General features: G+C 30.1%; 1 protein-coding gene across 2 annotated transcripts; it reads right to left on the bottom strand.

The window, feature by feature from the left end:
* Positions 1-992: 992 nt before the first annotated feature.
* LOC115875954 (putative tricarboxylate transport protein, mitochondrial) lies at positions 993-23,225 on the bottom strand. Of its 2 annotated transcripts, none has more exons than XM_030891560.1 (6): positions 23,074-23,225; positions 12,588-12,719; positions 11,257-11,464; positions 10,929-11,152; positions 6,102-6,266; positions 993-2,013 (listed from the first exon to the last, which is right to left on the bottom strand). In XM_030891560.1, exons 2-6 carry the CDS (start codon positions 12,700-12,702, stop codon positions 1,775-1,777), a joined length of 951 nt encoding a protein of 316 aa, XP_030747420.1. In that variant the 5' UTR covers positions 12,703-12,719; positions 23,074-23,225; the 3' UTR covers positions 993-1,774. The 2 variants fall into 2 exon arrangements, with proteins under 2 accessions (XP_030747420.1, XP_030747421.1); XM_030891561.1 differs by lacking the exon at positions 23,074-23,225 and adding an exon at positions 22,145-22,278.
* Between the last annotated feature and the right edge of the window lie 620 nt (positions 23,226-23,845).

The following is a 23,845-nucleotide window of genomic DNA, read 5'->3' as shown; positions in this document are numbered from 1 at the left end:
ACCAATAAAGTGAGTGGGCGGAGCGATTTGTGGTGACGCACTCGTCAAATCGACGTATAAAATATATTGCTGTTTATTTAAATGTTTTTTGCCCGCATTCCTTTCATAGACACAGATCCAGCAGATGTACTGTACACAATACTTGCGACTTATTTTACGGCTAAAGTTTCCGGATTTATTTCAATCTAAGCTGGTACATTAATATCATAAGCTTTTTTAAAATAGTGCCCTCTTGTTTTTTAAAGCTACAAGCAACTGCTAAATTTCTTGAAATCCTTGCAAAAATAGTACGATGAGGCTGTGTCCTTTCATGACACAATGTTCTATAACTTGCGCATTCATATCGGATCCAGGGCTTTTGTTTTTTTAAAAATGAAAAATAATTTTAAAAAACACATTTTTTGAGTAAAACGTTTACATGAATTTCTCTATCAATAAATTTCATAGACTTGGTTATTAAACCATGTTCCCGTAGATAAAATGCTAAAATACCTACAAATTTTATAAAAAAATAAAAATTAACACATTTTTTGAACCCAACAAAATAATATTAACTAAACAAAACTAGAAAACGTCATTTTTACTGCATCATAAGCAAATAAAAATTAATACGTAGCCAAGAGTCATAATTCACGATTTCTCTGGGGGGTGCCCAGTAGTACCTTGGGGGGGGCACCCCTGTAGTTACGCCAATGTGTATACCGGGTCGTCACTTCTGGCCTTGGGTGCTTTCGTGTGTACAAAGAGTACAGTACGGTCAATGCACTCAGTACAATAAGATGATTGAATAAAGAAAGAAGAGCAAGTATTTTCCCTAGCGCATAAAATCTAGTGTCAGATTAAGTGATTATGTAATAATATACTTCGCATATTTTTTCTCTCTCTGACTAACTATGTAAACACCGACCCAAGACTTCATTAGCCCATAGTTTGAAATAATGTTTAATAGTTCTGGGTGATAACTGGGATAACGTGAAAAAATTAAAAACATGTTTGAATTTGTTTAAAAATATATTTTTTGGAACCATACCCATACAAAAGAGTTAAACAATTATGATTACATTGAAATGTATATTTTAGTGTATATAATTTTAAATGTACAAAAATAGTAATATAGTAGAACGCTATTTAATAAAAAAAAAACAATATAAAAATAACAAAAACGTATAAAATTAGATAAAAAATGCATTTAAATTAAATCAATAATTTATAAAAAAATAAAAACTGTACTGATTATATCAATTTAATTATATTTATACATTTGGTACGCCTTTTGGTATTTTTTAATCTTAAGTAAATTTTTAAAAATGTAAAATGCTTTTATAAAATCATATAGTTAAACTATATCTGTAATTTAAAGCGTGCGCAGATTTAAAGACAGACAAGCTAGTTATTTAAACAAAATAATTATAATTCTTGATAATTTAACAGAGAAAAATCATATTTTTCATTAATATATAATTTTTTAATTTAGAACATATCTTTAAGATTAAAAATTGAAAAAAAAATAACAACAATAATTAACATATAGATTTTTGAATAACAAAGTAAAACAAATTAATCTAAACAATAAAAAATGTAAATCAGGAATGTACGAGATAATTCAGTAATTCTATAAAATTACAGTCACATAAACTAGTTCTAAAGTATTCAACTTTTTGTGGTACTAGAATAAAGGTAAATTTAAATAAATGCGCTTACAACTGGATAATAACATCCAAATAACATTGACAATTAAGATTATGTATTTTTTTTAGAAAAAAAGCTTTAATACCTAAGGCCAGAATTTATTAAACAGATCCATAAAACTGTCGTAAATCATAAAAGTAATGGCTACGTCTAGGCATACTCTGCCTAACCTTGGCACAGTTCCTTTGTAAAACGCCCGTGGACCTTCCTGAGTCCATATTTTTGTCATACAGTCAACTGTACTTTTATATTTATGAGCTTCGAGACCCTGCATCCTTGTTTTAACTACATCTAAAGGAGTGTTTCCAAAAACGGAAGCAGCACCTAAAAAGTTAAGCAATATATGTATATATGTATCAGATATGGTGGGTTCATACAGCCAAATAAAATAAAATAAGAATAAAATAAAATAAAATAAGAAAGTTGGTTATATGGGATACCGTACATGCGTTCATACAGCCAAATAAAATAACAAATAAAATAAGAAGTCTTTATCTTTTAACTTCTTGTTTTATTTTATGTGAAAACGGCTTTGCGCATGCTTGATTCTAACCTACAAATATTTTCAGTTTGGATTTAATTTATTTTATAATTTCACATAAGTAAAATGTATAATATAGTAGGCAACGAATAAATAAATATACTATAAATAGTAAAATTACTATAAACAATCGTAAAAGTTAACTTTTATCCAGCCTCATCGTACTGCGCATGAGCAAATATATATTTCTTATTTTATTTTATTTGACTGTATGAACGCACACAAATAAGAATTCCTTATTTCTTATTTTATTTTATTCTTATTTTATTTTATTTGGCTGTATGAACCCACCAATACTGGCTTTATGCTATATATTCTAACATATATTTATATCGTAGTCTCATAGTGTATTCAGTCTTTTTATGAAGAGCATGGAGGAATAAGAGAGGGGAGATGCTACTACACGTATTTCTGTAGGACAAAAACAGTCTCACTTCGTTGTTTGGGCGGGGCCAAAAGTAGACCCTTTGGACAGGACCTGATTAAGTAAAACTTCAAATAATAAAAACAAACAATTATTAAAATTTGCCTTGAGTTAATGTAAAATCATTGTGTAATATTAATCGTGTGTATCGTAATGAACAAATTACTTGGCATTACTAGACCAAAGTTAAAATAGGCATAAAATACTAATTAATGTTCATTCGTTAATTCGGTCATTACGGACCTGCGCGCTGTTTATGTTATCTCTGAGGGTGCAGCCACACTATCCTAAAAATGGCGTATCGGCGTAACGGCGTAATGACCTTGAATAGATTTCCAGTAATTCTATTGGCTGAAACATTCATCTGTCAGAAATTTTATCTGTCAAATTCATCTGTCAAAAATTTCAGCCAATAGAATTACTGGAAATCGATTCAAGGTCGTTACGCCGTTACGCCAATACGCCGTTTTTAGGATAGTGTGGCTGCACTCTGAAATGTTACGCCGGTGAGTTTCTTCGAGTCGATACCTTTCCTGCTCTTACAACTGCACACAGCACACAACACCATGGTTTTTAAGGGTTTTGTAATAGAAAACACTCAAATTATCGATGAAAAACATTAAATTTTGAGAAAAATGCACAAATTACAAAAAGGACCACAATCTAATATGGCGGGCGGCTAGGTGAACCTCTTTTCGCAACAGCTGTAGCGCCTCCCCTCTCTTATTCCTCCGTGATGAAGATCTTAGGTCATTTCATGAAGCGTCGGTTAGGTTAGGAGTTTAGTTATGTTATTAGGTTATTTTTTTTTACTAAGTGACTAGGATTTTCATGAAAAGACGGAATACACTATAAGACTACGACATTTATATTAGTTAAAAAATGTAAAAAATTAAGAAAGAGCGAGCGGTGATATTTTTTCCAGTGATAGGAAAAACCGATGATTTTGATAATCGAGTACCTACTCGAGTAGTTCGAGTTTCGGGCGAGTAAATAATCGAGCGAAGACTCAAGTTAAATTTCACTTGTATAGAATGTTCAGCCATAGTTCAACGCTTAGATCTTATAAGGTTTACCGACACTTCATGAACTCTTTCAGGGTGCAGCCACACTATCCTAAAAACGGCGTATCGGCGTAACGGCGTAATGACCTTGAATAGATTTCCAGTAATTCTATTGGCTGAAACATTCATCTGTCAGAAAGTTTATCTGTCAAATTCATCTGTCAAAAATTTCAGCCAATAGAATTACTGGAAATCGATTCAAGGTCGTTACGCCGATACGCCGCTTTTAGGATAGTGTAGATGCACCCTCAATCACTTGCCAACCAGATGAAAGAGTTCGGTGACATCATTATGGCATTTCGTAAATTACTGCATATTTCATAGATAAATGAAACAAGTTTAGATTGGAAAGTGCCCATAAGGACAATGTAAACACTATTTGGCGCTGTTCTTGCAACGGTCGAGACCCAAAGCTTTTGAAAATTTCGGAGCGGTTCGGCTTTTTCCGGAATTATATTACCAAATATTATTTATTGAAATTTATTATTTTCTTTTAATTTTATAAATCAAATAGAGTGTGTTTACTTATACGATATTTACGATACAAGAAACTTTATTTTATATAAGGACATGTATGAAATACCTATAAAACATTGGAAACCGACGTTATACCACGATCCACGATGGTTTTTGCAATTCACAGTTCACAGCACAGCTTTTTAAGTTTTTAATGCCACTTTTTCACAATTATCACGGGTTTAAGTAAATAAAACTTAAATTAAACTCACAAGATAGCAATAATGGACGCTTTAAACACTTTTCGGAATTTTTTCAATGAAAGCGGTTTAGATTTTGAAAGATTTATAATTTTTGAAGATTCTGACTTTGACAAGAGATATGGACAAGAGAAAATTATTTCTGTTTTTGTTTGCGGTTGTTCTTAGCAACCGCTATAGCAGCGCCAGATTGCGTACAACGGTCGCGACCCAAAATTTTGACGGGCATTCCAATCTAAATTTATTTCCTTTATCTATGTACATATTCTTTTTAGTCAATTTCTCATTGTCATTTGATTTGGGGTCATAATTGTCATTCTCATTCGATTTGGGGTTATAATTTTAATGACGGACATCGATCAATGTTACAATTAAAGTTTGGTTGTTGCTGTAAAACAAAATTCAAAATTTTTTATTACAAAAATGCTTCAAAGATTTACCCAAAATGAACAAAACCTCATTGCTAAGCTTATAAATTATTTTTCTCGAGAAAGAAACGGAACTCGCTCAATCAATAATATAGGAATGTACTTAAAATTTTCTAAACAATATGAACTGATCTCAGACACACCCTAACACTCATATTTGACAAATAATGATGACGTACCGGCGACGATGGCTAAATAGTCTTATAAAATTAAAGATACGGTTTTCTGCCGTTACTTGTAAGAAAGGCGAACAAACGACGAATACGCGCGATACGACCGACGCGACGTTATCAAAAAACGTTTTCTTATGAACAATGAATAATTTCTTATGAAACTTATGAATTAGGTCTCTTATCTTGCTTATGAAAGTGCACTGCCGACGCAGGAGGATTTCATAAGAAAACGTTTTTTTATAAATACGCTTAGGGCGTATCGCTTATATATAACTCAAGAAAGGGGGACACAACAGATCTGTAAGGTCGCAGTGATTAACCCCTCTCCCACTCATTCTAAATTCTAGGGCGTATCGCGCGCATTCGTCGCCCACATAAGACGGTGTGTTTAGTTTAGTTTAAAGCAATGTCGATGTAGGTCGTAGAATTTTCTCACTCGAAGAACGTTGTATAGTCCTATAGTTAATTATGCGGCCTGTAAATATAACTCTCTGTAAAACAGACGTTCCATGACAGACTATTAAATAGCATGATACAAAGAAAACAGGCATGATATTGCGCAAGTTGTAACTACGTCACAGGTGGTAAACGGCACCATTGGTCGGCATCAAAGGTCGGCAAGCTCCGCGCGCCAATTTCAAATTGTCAAACAGATGACACATAATAAATGTGTCATAACTTTTCAAATGTCAAGCTCGATGATTTGACACATTTGACATAACTTTTGGGGTTATGTCCTAATTCTTCCCTATTTTAGGTCTTTTTTGATTAGTGGCAATTGAACAATATGGAAATTTATTTGTATGGCATATGACGTCACAGGTGATATGCGCAAACTGAACGAAATTGGAGCCGCTATCGATGATACCTTGTTTTCTTTGTACCATGATTAAATAGTATGTCACAAATAAACTCTGGAGACCCATTGATATGCAAAATACAATTTGCATAAATTTAAAGAACTTGACTTGTCAATCTTTTCAAGCATTTCTAAACAACGAAATTAAACCCAAGATAATTTTTTTCTTACTCATACGGTACAGCGTGATATATAATATATTCTTACCGGCTACGGCACCGAAAATTCCTACCATATATTTAGGAACTTGTTTATTCTTATCCCCACCTTTATACGTATCTTTAAGAGTTTCCATAACAAAAAATCTGATCGCTTGATTTGACCCCTGTTTCAGTATTGTGGCTGTTAATCCTTTATATATTCCTCCAACACCTAAAAGGATTTGTATTAAAAAGTGTGACAGTGTACAGTGTGTCCCATTTTAGTGTGTTTTACAGGGTATCTCGTTTACACACAGATGCGATTTTCGCATCACTGGACTACTTTTATATAGAACTAAAGATGCTACACACATATTTGCCCTAGCCTTCAGTTTATGAAATACAGGGCCAATTTTAAATTATCGAATTTTTCGACTCCCCTCGTACGTCGGTTATCTTATCTTATATCTTATCACTTACCGAAAAGGTGAAAACTGAGTCACGTAGAATTGAGTGGCGTAAGTAGATTTTCGCTGCGAGCTATCATTTTTTGAATATGACCCAAACTTGTTTCATTTGCCTGGCCATAAGCTTTCTAAAAATATAATATATAAAGGGTTACCATTTCGATAAGCTACAAGATAACCAAGATACGAAGTGTGCCGAAAAATGCATCTGAATAACATTTTTAAATTTGCTCTTGTATTTCAGGAACTAAAAAGGCTATGACAAATCTGCGTGTGGCATCTTTAGATTCATAAAAAGTAGCTCAGTGATGTGAAAACCGCATCTTTTTATCTCTACTCATAAACGAAAAACACCATAAAACACGAAAATGGGACATTCTGTACGTAAAAGCATAAGTGTGAATTGAAAATGGTCCAGGGTAATGGAAAGTTATGAAATACTGTAACCTAATACTAGAGATTAACACATATTTATCAGTAACACGGAGAATCTAAATTAAACAAGGATGCCATTCGGTCCCTTTATATATCCTATTTAAAGGGACCGAATACAAAGCGCATGCGTATGATGAATCGCTACAAAAAAGTCTGACAACGCTATGGGCTATGGCCCTATTAAAGATCCGAGGTCATGGCGGCGTTTATCACCAAAATGAAATAAGTGCCACATCTGTAAGTTAATCTGTGCTAATACTGTAAAAATATACCATTCACAACAGACATAGGATAACATGGAAAAAGAGCTAATATCCCATTTATCAGTTTTATGTTGGCAGCATTTCTGAAATTTGATTCATAATTAATTGAGCAATCTACAGTATGTCCCCTGATTATCTTTACAAGAGGTAAAACTTTTTATTATTGTAATTTGTGACAAAAATGTATTCTCCATAAAAACTTTTGCTTGTTCTAAAATGGTTAATCCCATTCATACTTTTTCAAATTTGCATACCGTTTTAGAGAAAATTAAGAAAAACATGAAAATGTAGTTGATTTTTTTCTAAGTCCTAAAAATCAAAACGCGTTTCTATGGTAATATAATTTCTTTTTCATTCTTTGATAGATTATTATTGGCAGAATTTTAGTTAACGTTATATATTTTGCTGTTTTAAAATGTTAAAGAAGCACAAAATGTATTTAGTTCAATGCTACGGAAAGGATGATAATAGTTATCGGAAAATGGGATACTATGGTGATACTTTAACCACTTTAACAACATCAAAAAATATTGACGTTAATCAAAATTAATTGTAACTAGCGATGGGAACTATCGAATGAATTAGACTATCGAATGGTTACTGAATGAATGATTTCAACTATCGAATGGTTTTATTCGAATAAAATCATTCATTCATTTGTATACTAAAGCATGTGACAACCTCGCCGTGCGACTAAATGGTTATCGTTGCGCCACGACTATCGAATGCTTTTGATAAATGAAATTTAGTATTCGTTTGATTTTTGTGTGCGTTAGTGCATTATTAGTTCTTCCAAATTTTTATAACTTCGCCTCGTAAATACTGTGCTATTTTTGCGTTTATTAAAATATTTAAAATACTAAAATAGTAGTTTTTTTTAATTGACGATTGTGTGCGAAGTGGTCAAAATTTTTCCGAAAATTTGTGTGATTTTCCGTAGCCCGATCTTCCAATTATTTAATTTTATATGGTATATTATGGTTAGGTCAGATTGCATTTTTTTAATGGGAAATTTTGAGAAGTAGCAATTTTTAAGAGAGATGAGATGAACTTACAATTAATTTTAAAAATACATATTTGTATTTTAGATGTTTTAATAATATGAATTAGTTGAACTTAATAATCATATTTAAGTAATGTGCTTAAGTAAATGGTTATATAACTCAAATTTTGGGGTGAGAAAATTAAATTGAAAGTTTTACACGTGCCAATTTGAAAAAAGAGTTAACAATGTTTGTATTTTGTTTATGCTAATTCTCTTACATGTAGTTTTTTGCGAAAAAATATTTCATTTATTTTTTAAGTAAATGCCAGTAAAAGTAAATATTATTTTTAAATAGTAATATAAAGTAATAAAAAGTAATATAAATAATTTTGATTTCTAATTTTTTATTTATATTTTCCTTCCATTACACTGCATGCTTAGAAAATTAATAAATGTTTATATTTCATGATTTTAAAATTTGTTGTTAATATAACAAATTAGTTCTGTAATTATTATTATTTAATAAACCAACGTTGCCATTTAAAGACTATATTATTTTTAAATAGGATCTAATATAAATACTTTTGACTTCTATTTGTTGTTTATACGATCGTATTTTGCTACTACTTAAAAAAATATTTATATTATTAAATCATTTTAAATTTTGTTGTTAATAGGTATAACAAATTATTACTGTTATTATTATATATTAAACTAGTCTTTGCTTAAAAACATTAAAAATCATTTTCCTACATCCAAAATAAAAAGTATCATTGCAGTGTAACAACAGAATATTAATAAAAAAATGCAAAACATATAGACATACTATCCCTAACTAACTAATGCTAAAGAATAATATTCTTTGCTAATACCAACTAATACGAATATATGGCAGCAGCGGCTTTCATAATGTATTTTTTGTGTAAATACTAGCACCTCAATAAAAAAATAATGTTATCTTTATTTGACTTCGCAAAAAATCAAAGATGCCGGCTTCTTTCATAGCATTGCCACCGACCGCTGTCGGGTTTCTAGGAAAGAAATCTACGTCGCCGGACGACAACTAAAATCCAGTTTATATTTTATTAAAATCGATCCTGACGAATAAATGAATTTGATAAATGAATGAATTTTATAAATGAATGGTTTTTGCTGCCGAATTACTAGAATACAATATTTCAAGGCAGATGACGCATCTATTCGATAATTTTTATTCGAATAACTTTCGACGAATGTTTTCTTACTAGCTATCGAATTATTCGAATGAATTGCAACTATCGAATGTTTCGATAGTATTCATTCGATAGTTCCCACTACTAATTGTAACCACAAAACATCCCCCTTTAGAACTTTTTCTTTAATGGCCATAAGCGGGAGTAAAATACCAACCGCCCGAACAAATACTAGAGGCGCCACCGGTCATTAAATGGTGTAAAAATTGGGAAAATTTAATCATCTAATTTTGACACAAGGGGTCGCGCTTAGCTTTTTCAATTTTAATTCAATATTTATTATTTTCAAACTAGATTATTAGACTTTGTTGTATTTTGTGAATGTATAAATGTTTTCTTAGTATAAAGTTGCATTATAGTAATTTAAATTATATTACATACATATTTAATTATGACATATATGTCAGTTGCCGTCTAAAATGTCATCTTGATAACAAAAAGTTAGTTATTGTCAAAAGTAGTTAAAATCATGTTAAAATATTAAAATTTACAAGTTATAATTAGATATTTTATATTATTTCAACAACAAACACATAAAAGTACAGCGTAATGTTGATATGCAGGTCCAAAACAAAAAGTGCCGTTATATTTTTCAGTTTTCGTTGTCAGCCGCGGAAGTTTCAGTGATTTTAGTGTTGTCGGATATTTTTATTTGTGAAATAAAAATATTGCCTTTGGATTGCAAAATTAAAAGTGGAAGTTTTATTGCAATGTAAGTAAGCGTTTGTCCATTTTATATTTTACTTTTTTCATACCTACGACAAATATACATATATTGAAATTTTATAAATCGTTTTATTTAAAAAATGTTAGAAAACAAGCTTGTAATCCTGTAATTGACATAATTGTTATGTAATATATTCCATTTAAATGTAATATATTACTTTTCAATTAAAAAAAATTAAATTTAAAAAATATATTAAAAATATATACAGGCATTAATTAAATTTTTTTGAGTGCGAACAAATACGAGAGGCGCTTTATTATTTACTTTCATTTCTTAACATGACAGACGAAGTTCTAAAGGGGTATGTTTTGTGATTGTAACCATCTAACAAAGAGTGAAATCAAAATTACATTACCATAGAATCGCCTTTTAACTTCTAGGACCAAAAGGTTCAAATACATTTTCATGTTTTTTTTTAATTTTCTCTAAAACGATATGGAAATTTGGAAAAGTATAAACGGGATTAACAATTTTAGAACAAGCAAAAATTTTTATGAAGAATGTATTTCTCTCAAAATATCAACGATAAAAAAGTTTTTCCTTTTGTAAAGACAATCCGGAGACATACTGTATGTAATACACAGTAGTCCATTTCTGATATCTTTTAAACACATGCTTAATTTGTTTGATCAAAAGTCTAGTGACCTTGCTCCAACATCAATTATCAGTAACAAGTAGAAAAAAAAAACTAAAATTAAATAAGACTATTCGATTTACTGGTCAGGACAGTAAATTAATATTATGTTCTAATTCAAAATATGTGGTACAATCTCGTTGAGTAATACCTTGTTCCTTTATAATGACTCCAACACCGTGGAAAAAACCTCTAAAACGAGGGCTACCGCTCCTTTGGTCATTTATAAATTTCACTTTAATTGTCTCCATTGGAGTTACAGCTAAAATAGCTTCACAAACGCCAGCCCCTAAACCGCATAGTAACCTTCCACCAGGCGAAAGTGTACCGTCAGGCCTCTGCATTAAACCTTTGAACGTCTCAAATGCACCAAACCTATAAAAATATACCATATTTTTCAATGTAGAGATGACAGAATGTATCAAACTCTCTGCAATTTTATACAGAGCGTGTAAATGAATATGTGCAATGAATATTACCTTACGGCGCTCTTAGGTATTGAACCATAAAGTAATACACTAAGACCTCTATACAGACCAAAAAATCCATGAGTTTTAACAGTTTTCTTTACACAATCTACTATTCCAGCATATTTTTTTCTATCCCCTTTTTCGTCTAATTGAAGCTGTGTTTTAACATATTCTGTAGGAAACGTTATGCATATTTCAATGCCCCCTGTAATGCCTCCTGTAAAATAAAAATCGATGCATTATAAACTTATAAAAACCATATTTTTGTATTTCTATGAAAATATTTCTTTAAGAAATACCATGTTGTCATGGTTGGTAAAAGTTACGCAGAAAGACTGTCTATCAATCAGTGATGGACGATGGATAAATTGAATTCCTGTAAATACCCAACGGATAGATAAATAAAATCTGGGTATATGCCTGGTATACCGATCAGGTTATCGAAACTAGTTTATTATTATATGTATATAAAAAATAGTTAATTTTTTTCTACAGACATATTCCTACAAACGTAAAAACCGGCAACACTGTATGCCGCGCTTTATTTTGTCTCTCTGTCTGTCAACCAGTCATTTATATTTATCTCTATCAATGCATTAAAATACATACCACGCAGATGAAGTGACAAGGGCTAGTATAACCAGAAGGCGTAGAATATACACCCATTGATTGGAGATATTATACTGGTATATTCCTGGGATTTATACCGGGTATTTACTATGGCGGTCGTCGGTGAACCCTCTTATAAAATTAGGGTATTTATCTAAATTAGTTAGCGTTATGCTAGCGTGTTTTTGATAGACTTTATTGGCTATTATGCACTCGTCTGTACATTCTTTGACCAACTGGCGGTTTTCTAACCAATTATTCTTAGATGTTTTTTTAATGTTGAATTTATCAACAGATTGTTGTTAAAATTTAGAGTACCTTAAATTATTAACAACTTGGGTATATACCGGGTATAATGATATTTACACAAATTCAATATACCCTATATCAGTGATGGCAAACCTTTTGAGCTCGGTGTGTTAAAATTTTGAAAAATCGAAACATAACTTTCGTGGCGTCTCACACAGCACAAAAGTAAATACTATAAAAAAAGACTATTACCAACCAACTCTGGCTATTATGAGAGACAAATATTTGAATTTTGAAATTTTTATCTTTCAAGATGCGTGTCACCAAAAATGAGCTCGCGTGTCATAGGAACGCCAACAGTACCCTATTTTTACACATTGTGAGACCTTGGGTATTTACCCAAATTTCAATATATTGGGTGTTTGCTAATCACCGATATCAAACCAACTAAACCCGTAGAGTTACATTTTATTGATACTCACCAGCAATAATTCCTTTAAGACCCTTGTTACCACCTCCTGCTGGTGCAGCCGCACAATTTTGATAAAGCCATGGTCTTCGGAAGGGATATACGAATGGCGGTGGCTGGGTAGACATACTTTAAAGACTACAAACTGAAATAAAAACAGAAAGTTATATTTAAAGGATGCTTAATTAATAAATATACTGGGTGAGTCTTAAATAAGTGCAAATATTTTTGGGGTAGTATATTATTTCAACCCCAGAAACACGTCTATTACGTTATAAACGTAAGAAATTAAAAATTTTCAATTTCCTAAAAAAAATTTGGAATTTTTTTAGTTAAAAAATATAATTTCTTGATAATATGGCAACATAACTCGGTTATTTTGGACTTTTTTGAAAAACGGTAAAGAGAAAACATATTTTTCTTCAATAGGCGAAATTCTATGTTTATTTTTTAAATAGAGCATAATTCTGTATAAAAATGTTGCTTATTTCTAATTATGGACACTAGTCTAGTAGAATACTAATTCTCTTGAAAAAAGTTTGAAAAATCTATATAAAATTAAAGAGATGAGAGGAAGACGCAAATGACGTTTTAATACCTTGTAAAAATCTAAATTTAAATTTATTTTTGAATATATTATAGTACAACAAAAAAAATCGTTTTATAAAATTAGTTTTCCTATCAGTCATCGTTGTACCGAAAAATTATCATTTGACAAGGTCAAGGGATTATTTATTATTATCATAACTAACATAGCTTTTTGTTTTGAATACACATTAGTTATTTCCATTTTTTTCTGAAAATAGATTTTGTAATGATTTTGATTAATACGATAATAAAACGAAATATTTTTGAGGATCACACGATTACAACATCAAATTGTCTTAAATAAGTGCAAATATTTTCAGGGCTGGTAGATCTCGATAAAAGAAACATATTGTCTCTTTATCATTTTTCAAATAGGTTCAAAATAACCGAGTTATTTAAGTTGGAAAATTAAAAAAAAATTGATTTTTTTTGGAAAAATTTTGAGAGCCACCGGATTTTTTCTGTATTTCCATCCCTTTTAGTGCCGTAACCATAGAGTAAAGCTGTAACTATGGTAATATCCTTTGAATAAGAAGACTAAGGAATGATATCCATGTATTCATGCATGGTGGGCGGAAAAAGCACTCTAGGGTGGGGATTCTTGACAGTTCTGTTTGACGATTCATTTGAAACATTTGAATTTGATTTGAAATTTTGTGGATTTGTCAGTCTTTACGGAGCTTATTTTATGTTATTTATTATTTATTCTACTACTGATAGTTGTATAAAGGTAGTAAATCTAGATGGAAATTGTGGCAGAACTTATATTAACAGTGACACTATCGCGATTTATCGAAAAAGACTCTAAAATAGTTGGTTGTGTAGCGTGCGGTAGATCTCAGCAAAAATCGAGTGAAATAATGGAACAACTTTTCGCTAGTAAGTGACTATATAATATACATACGTGTAGTAAACCGATCATTTATGAAATTCACTTAAATTAACTAATTATATATTTTTTATTGCATTTATGCTTTTATTTACTACTTGTCAAAAATTAGATGTCAAAGAATTTAGATACGTCAATTTGACTTACCTGCTTCAGTAGCGTATCGGATGTTTATGGTTATAAATAATTATTAGCTTTTTTCGTTTTCCTGTTATTACCGATTCTGAATCGTCCTAGAACTCTGCAGCGCATGCGCAAATTTACTTCTGCGCATCAATTTACTTCTGCGCATACGCATCACAATTCTAGGACGGTTCAGAATCGGTAATAACAGGAAAACGAAAAAAGCTATTATAACTTATCTATTTTTATTTGAATTTAATATTTTTATAACAATTTTAATAACTACCAACATTTATTCACAACGTAAAATAAAAAAATAAAAAATTGGGTCTACCCCACGTCTACCCTATATCATAGTTTTACATTTTTTAAATAAAATTAGAACGGCACGGATAAACCGGAATTTAAGTCGGCCATATTTGAGGCCCATCGCGGTGGACCTAAGATTTTTGATATGCTCCTTCCTTAGTCTTCTTATTCAAAGGTAATATCAGAGATTAAGAAATTATACCGTAGTAAAATTGGCGGTGAACAGGCAGTTCTAAAAAGTTTTCGAAAAATATACACGGAAATTTAAAAGAAAATGCACGATTTTCAATATCTTTTTTTTGCGAAAAAAACCCTTATAGATGTGTTCCTGGGGTCGAAATATACCACCCCTGAAAATATTTGCACTTTTTTAAGACTCACCCTGTATATTTTTTTGAATATTCAATTTTGTATAAAAATTTTACAAAACACTATTTAATAAGATATATTAAAAGTTATATTAATAAAAATATTTAATACTTTTCTTAAATGCAGGTAATAAATTTTATTAAATTATTATTATTAGATATTGACATCTTCCTGATAGTATTTTCAGTATATTTTTATTCAGTATCTTTTAAAATTTTTACACTGTATACATATATTTTAAAAAAATACATGTGTGTTGAATTGAATACTGTAATCGAAAAACTATCTAAAAAACTGTATTTGCAGCTATTGTTTTACCAGCCGCTTTATTTATTCTTCCCGATAAAAGCCAACGTGATAGAATAGTAAATATTTGTATAATTTTTTTATTTGATAATCCAATTTTTATCGATAATTTGCATTTTATGTAATACATGTATAGAATGTTCAGTCATCGTTCAACGTCACACAGGGGTGGATGGGGAAGTGGAAACCGGCCCTGGAAAAACAGGCAACCGGCCCAAATCCACAAAAAACAAAACGACCATAACGAAGAAACATACAGTGTTGCCGCAGTGGTACATTTGTACCAAATTTGATACTTTTAATTCTATTTGGTACAGTGGTACTACATTTTCAAATCAAGGATGTTTTGGTACAATAATTATTTCCCACGCGCACCGAAAATGAATAGATATTTAATAATTATTGTCGTTGATATTGCATTAAACGCGCTTACCGATACCATTCGGAGACAATCCGCATTAATTAACGACGTATGTTGTAATGTCTATAGGGTTGCCTATATTAAATAACCCAAAAAAACTTTTTTTTGGGAAATTTGCTGTTTCTGATATGTTTCTATATTTGCGTTTTTTTAAATAAAATTTAAGTTTTCCAAGTATCGTGTGTAGTATTAGAATTAAATTTCATCAACCTATACTTAAAATTGGGTTTTCTGAATTTCTATTTCATGTTTTTCGTCTCGATTTGTGTCTTTCTCCATGAAGTTTTTTTTATGAAGAAATTCACAACGACCAAACCGCTTAAAGTCATTTGCAGATGAATTTTGTTGTGCTTTAAAAAATTGTACCAAAGTGGTACATTTTTAGTTTAGAATGTGGTACGCGCTAAAAGTAGGGTGCGGCAACACTGGAAACATATTTTATTTATTAATATATGGAAGGGTGTTTTTCGCTCATGCGAAAAAGCTCTTTAGTTAGCGTCGGGTTTAAAAAGAATAAATTGTTTCGATCAAAATTTTCGTAAAGACCAATATTGGGTCGGACATCTGAATTGTTACTACAAAATGGTTCAGTTTTACAGGATTCTACTGCTTTATTTCCATTATCGATAACGGTAATTTGATCTTGAATAGGCTACGATTTTGAGTCACGATTTTGAGAAACTTTAAGACTTCCTTATTTATTCAGTTCAGCTGACCCAATCCTCTGTGAAATACATTACTTTTAGCTTTTCGGGTATATACTTTCTTACACATTGTAGAAATAAATTCTCTCTTTTCTGCTACAGCAGCAGCCTCCTCTGTACACGTGTTTTTAACTGAATGAACCGCGGTCGCCATTAAAACTGCAGCATTTTTTAGGTTATTATATAGTTCTTATCACGAAACTATTCCTCTATACTTTTCTACATTTGGCATCTTGTATGATAATGCCATGACTCAAACGAAAAAACCTAGGCAATACCTATAGGCAGTGGATATAAATGTGTTCTGATGTAATGCTCTGTTAGTCCCTAATAAGAATATTTGGATTTTCGAGACATATTAATATTTTATTATCTAATCTAGTTTAAACCTTATTTATCTTTTCTCTGCTGTCTCAGTAATTTCAGCAATTTTAGCAAATTCATTTTGGCCACATTTTAAACAACAATTTAGACTTAGCTTTTAGTTCTCAGACTTGGCTTTTAGTCCGTCCCCAATTCAAGCCAAGCGTAGATAATATGTTTTCTCCGTCAACCGCAGAGTTCGCGTCAAATTCGTCTACCTTTTTACAAAGGGGAGTTTGAAAAATATTGCACCGAGGCCCCCAGTTGTCAATCTACGCTATCGTATTCTTAGTATACATTTAGATCGAGACTATTTAAATTTACCTAATGATATTCATCCTTTTTTTTTTGCTGCCGTCAGTCATATTTATTAGTTATTACTAAATGAATAGTGGGTAAAACTATACAGGGTGAGTCTTAAATAAGCACATTATCCCACGGTATAGTTTCTTAATGTCTGATATTACGGTACTAAAAGAGCAAATACCGAAAAATTGAGGTGGCTCAAATTTTTTTAAAAATAAATCTTTTATTTAATTTCCAAACTTTAATAACTCGATTGGACTTATTTGAAACTCGATAAAGAGAATATATTATGTTTATTTTATTGAGATCTACCAGCCCTGAAAATATTTGCACTTATAGACTCACCTTGTATAATAAAAATTTTTCAAAAATAAAAATTAGTAAATAAAATTTGCAAATCGAACAGATGATTATTAAAATTATAAGTGTCTCAGAGAAAGACATTTTACAATAGTTATTTTACAAATTGGTGTTTATGTTTAGAAGTAACTGACGATTATACTGATGCAAATTGATTAGTTAGTTATGGAGTCACTAAGGATCTTACGTCACTTTAGTTAGTTTTTTTTGAGCTCTGATCGGGACCGGCCCACCGGCCCATCTTTCCACCGGCCTACCGGGAATTTTCCCGTTTTCCCATATGGCCCATCCACCCCTGACGTCACATCATATATTGTCTTAGTTTATTCTTAATCTAAGGTCTTAGTATATTGTCGAACTCTCTCTATATCTTGGCAACCAGATGAAAAGGATTGGTGACGTCATTACGGCATTTCGAAATCACTTCACATTGTTTTTAGTAATTGTCTGTCATTTGATTTGGGGTTATAATTTCATTGACGGACATCGATCAGTGTCAAAATTAAAATTTGATTGCGCTGTCAAACATTTTTTTAATTCTGACTTAATGATTATTATTTATTTAATTTGAAATTAATTTTTCTTTTTTATTACTAAAATGCGTTGCCGATTTAGTCAGAGTGAACAAGTTCTCATCGCAAAGTTTATTACTTATTTTACACGAAAAAAGAGACACTGGTAAAACACTTTTGCCCGTTACAATACAAACGTCTGTAGTCTTATGGAATCACAAATTAACTGCGTTTTTAAGTAATACAGAGTGGTGTCGCTGATGCTTTGAAAATAGGTATTTCTTTATACAGCTTAAGAGATCCGAAGATGCGATCAATTTCTGTAAAATTATATGGAAATCACGATCTATTATATTGATTGTCATGTCCAAGCCATCTTGCGCTGTTTTTTAGCCGACCATACCAACAGGTATGGTAGGCTATTAAGATCGGCAAAAAAAGTTTTTTTAATTTCACTCAAAATGGGTTATTTGGGTTATAAATGACTTAAATACAAAATATTTTCATGGTGTCTGTCTGTCCGTCTGTCTGTAACACGATAACTCAAAAACCGCCAAACCGATTTTAACCAAATTTGGCACAAAAATACTGTGGTACCCGAGAATCTGGCTATTAGTTTTTGGTGGGAGTGGGAGGTTGGCAAGGAGGTTAAAAATTTCAAAAATTTCATTTTTTTAAATCGTTAAACTAATTTATCATGCGCTTATCATGCATTAATAAGTAATAAAATCATTTTAAGAATTCTTTCAGTGAATATTTAGAAAGAATCTGAATGTTTTACACTAAAGACGAAATAAATACTCAGGGTATTTATGGTTATCGCTGCTCTCTGCCGATGATACGATGCTTTAGCAACATTTTTCTTCTGCAAAAGGCATCTAAAAATATATCAGGCTGAGACTTACATATTGTATAAATATTGTAGTATATTGGTTATTATTTGACAATCAAGCGGCCACTAAGCAAGATACTATTCTATTTTCTACCTGGAATGCTGTTACTAGTGCCTAGAAACTGACCAAGTCCAAAGCGCGAACTTTTTCTTTTCAAAAGCGGCGTACTGATGAGTACTGATGACTGTACACCTTCTCTTTTGTCTCTGGAACATACACTAACAAAAAAGGAACTTGTTTCAGAAATACATGGACCAAACTCTTCGGTTTCATAAATACATAAAATGTTTAGTTGAGCCAATCAAACATCGGTTTAGCGGTTTTTGAGTTATCGTGTACAGACGGACACACAGACGGGTAGACAGACAGACAGACACCATGGAACTATTTTGTATTTAGGTCATTTATGACCCAAATAACTCATTTTGAGTGAAATTAAAAAAACTTTTTTTTGCCGATCTTTATAGCTTACCATACCTATTGGTATGGTCGGCTAAAAATTGGAAAAATTCCTTTACTTTGAAACTAAAAGAACTGCCTACCAACTTTTTATTAACATATTTTAGTATGGGCGGCTATACGTGCCTCCCGGCGCCAATTTTTTTTTCTATCATACGGTATTTTTGTACAAAATCGGATAAAATACAAAAATAAAATATAATATCTTTAACTGTGGGTTTAATGATTTAAATAAATTATTTCTTAAAACATTTTATAAAAACTTAAGAAAAAAAAAAACGTAGGTAAAGTTTAAAACTTATACGAAATTTTATTAAATATATAGTACCTCGTATTAAGATATTAAAACATATTATATCCAACATTTTTCATTAAAAATATATTTTTTAAACTGAATTTTATAAACCTAAAAAGTTTATGTGTCCTAACATCGCATTTTGAAAATCCAATTTTTATTTCCTAAATTATAATGACATTAAACATTAAACTAAGCATTGAACCACTACACAATGAATGATTTTGATTACTATACAGGGTGAGTCTTCAATAAGCGCAAATATTTTCAGGGGTGGTATATTTCGACCCCAGGAACGCGTCTTTTGTTTTTTTTTTGCAAAAAAGATGTTGAAAATCGTAGGTACTTTCTATTAAATTTTCTGTAAATTTTAGAAAACTTTTTAGAACTGCCTGTTCACCGCAAATTCTCCCATGGTATAATTTCTTATCTCTGAAATTACCATGGTTACGGCACTAAAAGGGATGAAAAACAGAAGAAATCCGGTGGCTCTCAATTTTTTTAAAAAATAAAAATATATATTTTTTTAATTTTCAAAGTTGAATAACTCGGTTATTTTGGACTTATTTGAAAAACGGTAAAGAGAAAATATGTTTCTTTTATCGAGATCTATTAGCCCTGAAAATATTTGCACTTATTTAAGACTCTCACACTCTGTATATTATTAATATCGCATATAACATCATATCAATTTAGTATATTTTACTAACAAATCTGAATAGAAAATTTTATTTGTTCGTAAGTTTTTAGTCTTGTATAAAATAATCTTATCGTGTATCAAAATTCCTGGATTATCCGATTTAATAAAAAAATACTAGATTTTAAAAAGTATTTATAAATCCTATAAAAACCAGATATTTCACGCCTAAATAAAGTAGCTAAAATATTATTGGAAGGTAATTGTATAATATAATCAGTAAATTTATTATTTTAAAAAAGTGGAAAATTGGTTTGGTTTGGTTTGGTTTGGTAAAAAGATATATTTTTTTTTAATTTTCAAAGTTGAATAACTCGGTTATTTTGGACTTATTTGAAAAGCGGTAAGGAGAAAATATGTTTCTTTTATCGATATCTATTAGCCCTGAAAATATTTGCACTTATTTAAGACTCTCCTCTCACTCTGTATATTATTAATATCGTATATAACATCATAACAATTTAGTATATTTTACTAACAAATCTGAATAGAAAATTTTATTTGTTCGTATGTTTTTAGTCTTCTATAAAATAATCTTATCGTGTATCAAAATTCCTGGATTATCCGATTTAATAAAAAAAATACTAGATTTTAGAAAGTATTTATAAATCCTACAAAAAGCAGATATTTCACGCCTGAATAACGTAGCTAAAATATTATTGGAAGGTAATTGTAGAATATACTCAGTAAATTTAATATTTTAAAAAAGTCGAAAATTGGTCATGTATTAAACGATTGTTTCCAAATGTTTTTTTATTTAAATTAGATATTTTCTAAAAGAAATTATTATATCTGTATTTTATTCATAACTCACCGACTTAATACAATAGCACCTTTACTTTCTAAGCTAATTTAATAAAAATAACGAATTTTTTACTCTTTTTTATTAACATGTTATCAAAAAAAATCTCCAGTATATTTAATTTACATTTTACTGACGTAAATGTTAAAAATGTAAGAGATAAAAATATTTTAAACCGTCAGATTAGTAACAAGCTTTTATTATAGATTGAATAAGATAAATTGATGCTTGGCAATCCAGCTAATTAATTGGATAAATACAAATTCTTTACATTTTTATTTTTTATATTCTACCATTCTATATTCTATTAGAAGAATATTTTCAAAAGAATAATATTAAAATATATATTTAATATAAAGTTTTTCATATTAAGTTATGAGACCCTGTTTTTACAATATTGGGCATATTTTATAATAGCAATATCATGTTACCTGTTATATAAAAATTAAAAAACAATACAAATAAAAAATTTTGGTTATTGGGAAGGCTCAAATAAAACAATTATATTCTGTGCGAGGTTTTGCGACTGAAGTGGCCTGAAGAAGTGGCAATAAAGTTGGGAAACGTCGCACAGAATACAATTATTGTTTCGTTTGGGTCTCCCCAATCCCCACGATTTTTTATTTCTAAATACTAATTAATGGGAAAAATACATTAATCATAATAAAAATAAATTTATACCTAAAGAAGTTAGTAAAAATAGATTTGGTAAGTTTGGGCGAAAAAATACATTTCTGTACCCCAGAAGCAAACTATGTTAAATCACAAAACACAGTTTTGAAAAAAACGAATTTAAAGTTTTTTTTTGAAGTTATTTCCTAATTACTCGGTTATTTTTAAACCTATGATTGTAATATTTCGTATATGACTAACTTATTTTGAATTTAAATAAAATGTAAAAGAGTTTTTTTAAATAAAATATACCAATGTTTTTTGGAGTGACTCAAATATGCCAATTTTGGACTGGGGGACATAGTTTGTTTCTAGGGTACAGATTTGTATTCATTGTTTTAAACTGTGCCAAAACATACTAATATAATGCATTCACTGATACTAGGGCTAAATTCTTACCAATCTTAATAATAGAAGGTACTGGCAAAATAATCTTTGGTATTAGTGTAATAATATTATTTAATTATTTTACTTAAAGTAAAAAAATGTAAAACCTGCTTACCTTCAAACTGTAAAAGTGAAATTATGATATAAATATGAAAATATGAAATTCCATATTCCATCATGTGAAGGACGTATTTAATATTAACAGTTAACCTTCATTCACTGATAAGAGTAAATATTTATATTAATATCTAATGATTATAGCATGTTACATATAAATTGCATGCCTTATCTGAATTGTTTATTCACTCAGTACCCTCGTTGATTAACAGTGATGTTTTTCTATGTAAACACATAAACATATCTGTAAACTCGTCACAATATAAGAAGTATGAAACCGAAATACGTTATTGAAATTTAAAAATATAGAAATATAATTTAAGGGTATCTATTAAGTTGGCTCTTTTTTATGTATGGTTACTTTGTGTAATAATAATGTTCTTTGAAACCCCTACATTTAAAGCTATTAAAATTTAATAGCTTTATGAAATGTACTATTGTTGTAAATAAGCAACTGAAAAAAATAGTAACATATTCTAAAAGAAAATAAAGACAAACGAAAATAGAATGACCTTAGAACTTTCCTTAATAAAAGTTCATTAAAACTTAATGGGTTTCCTTTAAGTTGTACGCATTCTCAACACCAATATTACATTAAAGTCGAAAAACAAAAAGGAATAAATTATACATAGGTACTTGTATTTTTGTAACCGAATTCTAAATATACATTTTGAAATTTGGGAAAGTTTTTGTTCGATTGATTTGCAGTATGTACCCAATATATTCTAAAATACGTATATATTTTAACAATAACCATTAATAATTACATAATTAAAAAATAATAAGATATTTTGCGTAAAACCGTATGGTATTCCTAAATGCATTAATTAGGAACATATTTATCATAAAAACCAGTCACAATATAAAATAAAAATTATCAAGCTATACAATATAAACAAGCAAAAAATTAATAAAAACATTTCTTACCTAACAAAAGTATATATTAACTATAAAAATCACAAAAACATATTAAACAAAAACATTGGTTTGGCTTAGTGGTGTCATTTTATAACCTCTAAAAAGCGACCTTTTAAATTTGACGTCAAAACAATGCCGTGTTGCCATATATTTTAAAAAGTATTATTAACACGTATAGTATAATGAATTTTTGATAACTATGATTATACGACACAAAACATATTTTCATGAATCTTCTGGTGTTCAAACATATTTAAATTGCTTCCTGAACTTAAGGACTTTTGACTTTAAAGGAAAAATTAAATTAAATATTTATAAGCTTTAAAAGCTAGAAAAAGTCTAGAATGGCATACAGTTTGCTCTTTAAGGAAGTAATAGGATATTTTTCTCATATAGAAAAGACTTCTTCAGGCTCAAAGCAAGGGTTTTGAGAAAATTGAAGGCAATTAGTTTCCTGTATACATTTTTAAAGTCATAAAAAATTATAATTTTTTCAAGTAGACTAATTTTATACTTCTTTTAATTTTACTCCTTCATACGTACCATGAGCCTTTATGTAGAAAGGGGGGGGGGGTTAAATAATGCGACCTTAAAGATCTAATGTATATCCCCCTTTCTTGTCATCACTTCAGAAGTAGCTTTACATCGTTTTTTCGACCATACGGTTATACAGGGAGAGCAAATATTATTAGGGGTAGTACATTTTGACCCCAGAAACACCAAATTTGAATTTTTTTTTAGTTTTTAGTTAAAAAACAATTTGTTGATAATATGGCAAAGG

This window comes from Sitophilus oryzae, unplaced genomic scaffold (assembly GCF_002938485.1).
Source record: "Sitophilus oryzae breed Bouriz unplaced genomic scaffold, Soryzae_2.0 scaffold_1396_pilon_pilon, whole genome shotgun sequence".
Lineage (NCBI taxonomy): Eukaryota > Metazoa > Arthropoda > Insecta > Coleoptera > Curculionidae > Sitophilus > Sitophilus oryzae.
Note: the sequence above shows the minus strand (reverse complement) of the source record. Positions and strands in the feature narration are given on the sequence as shown.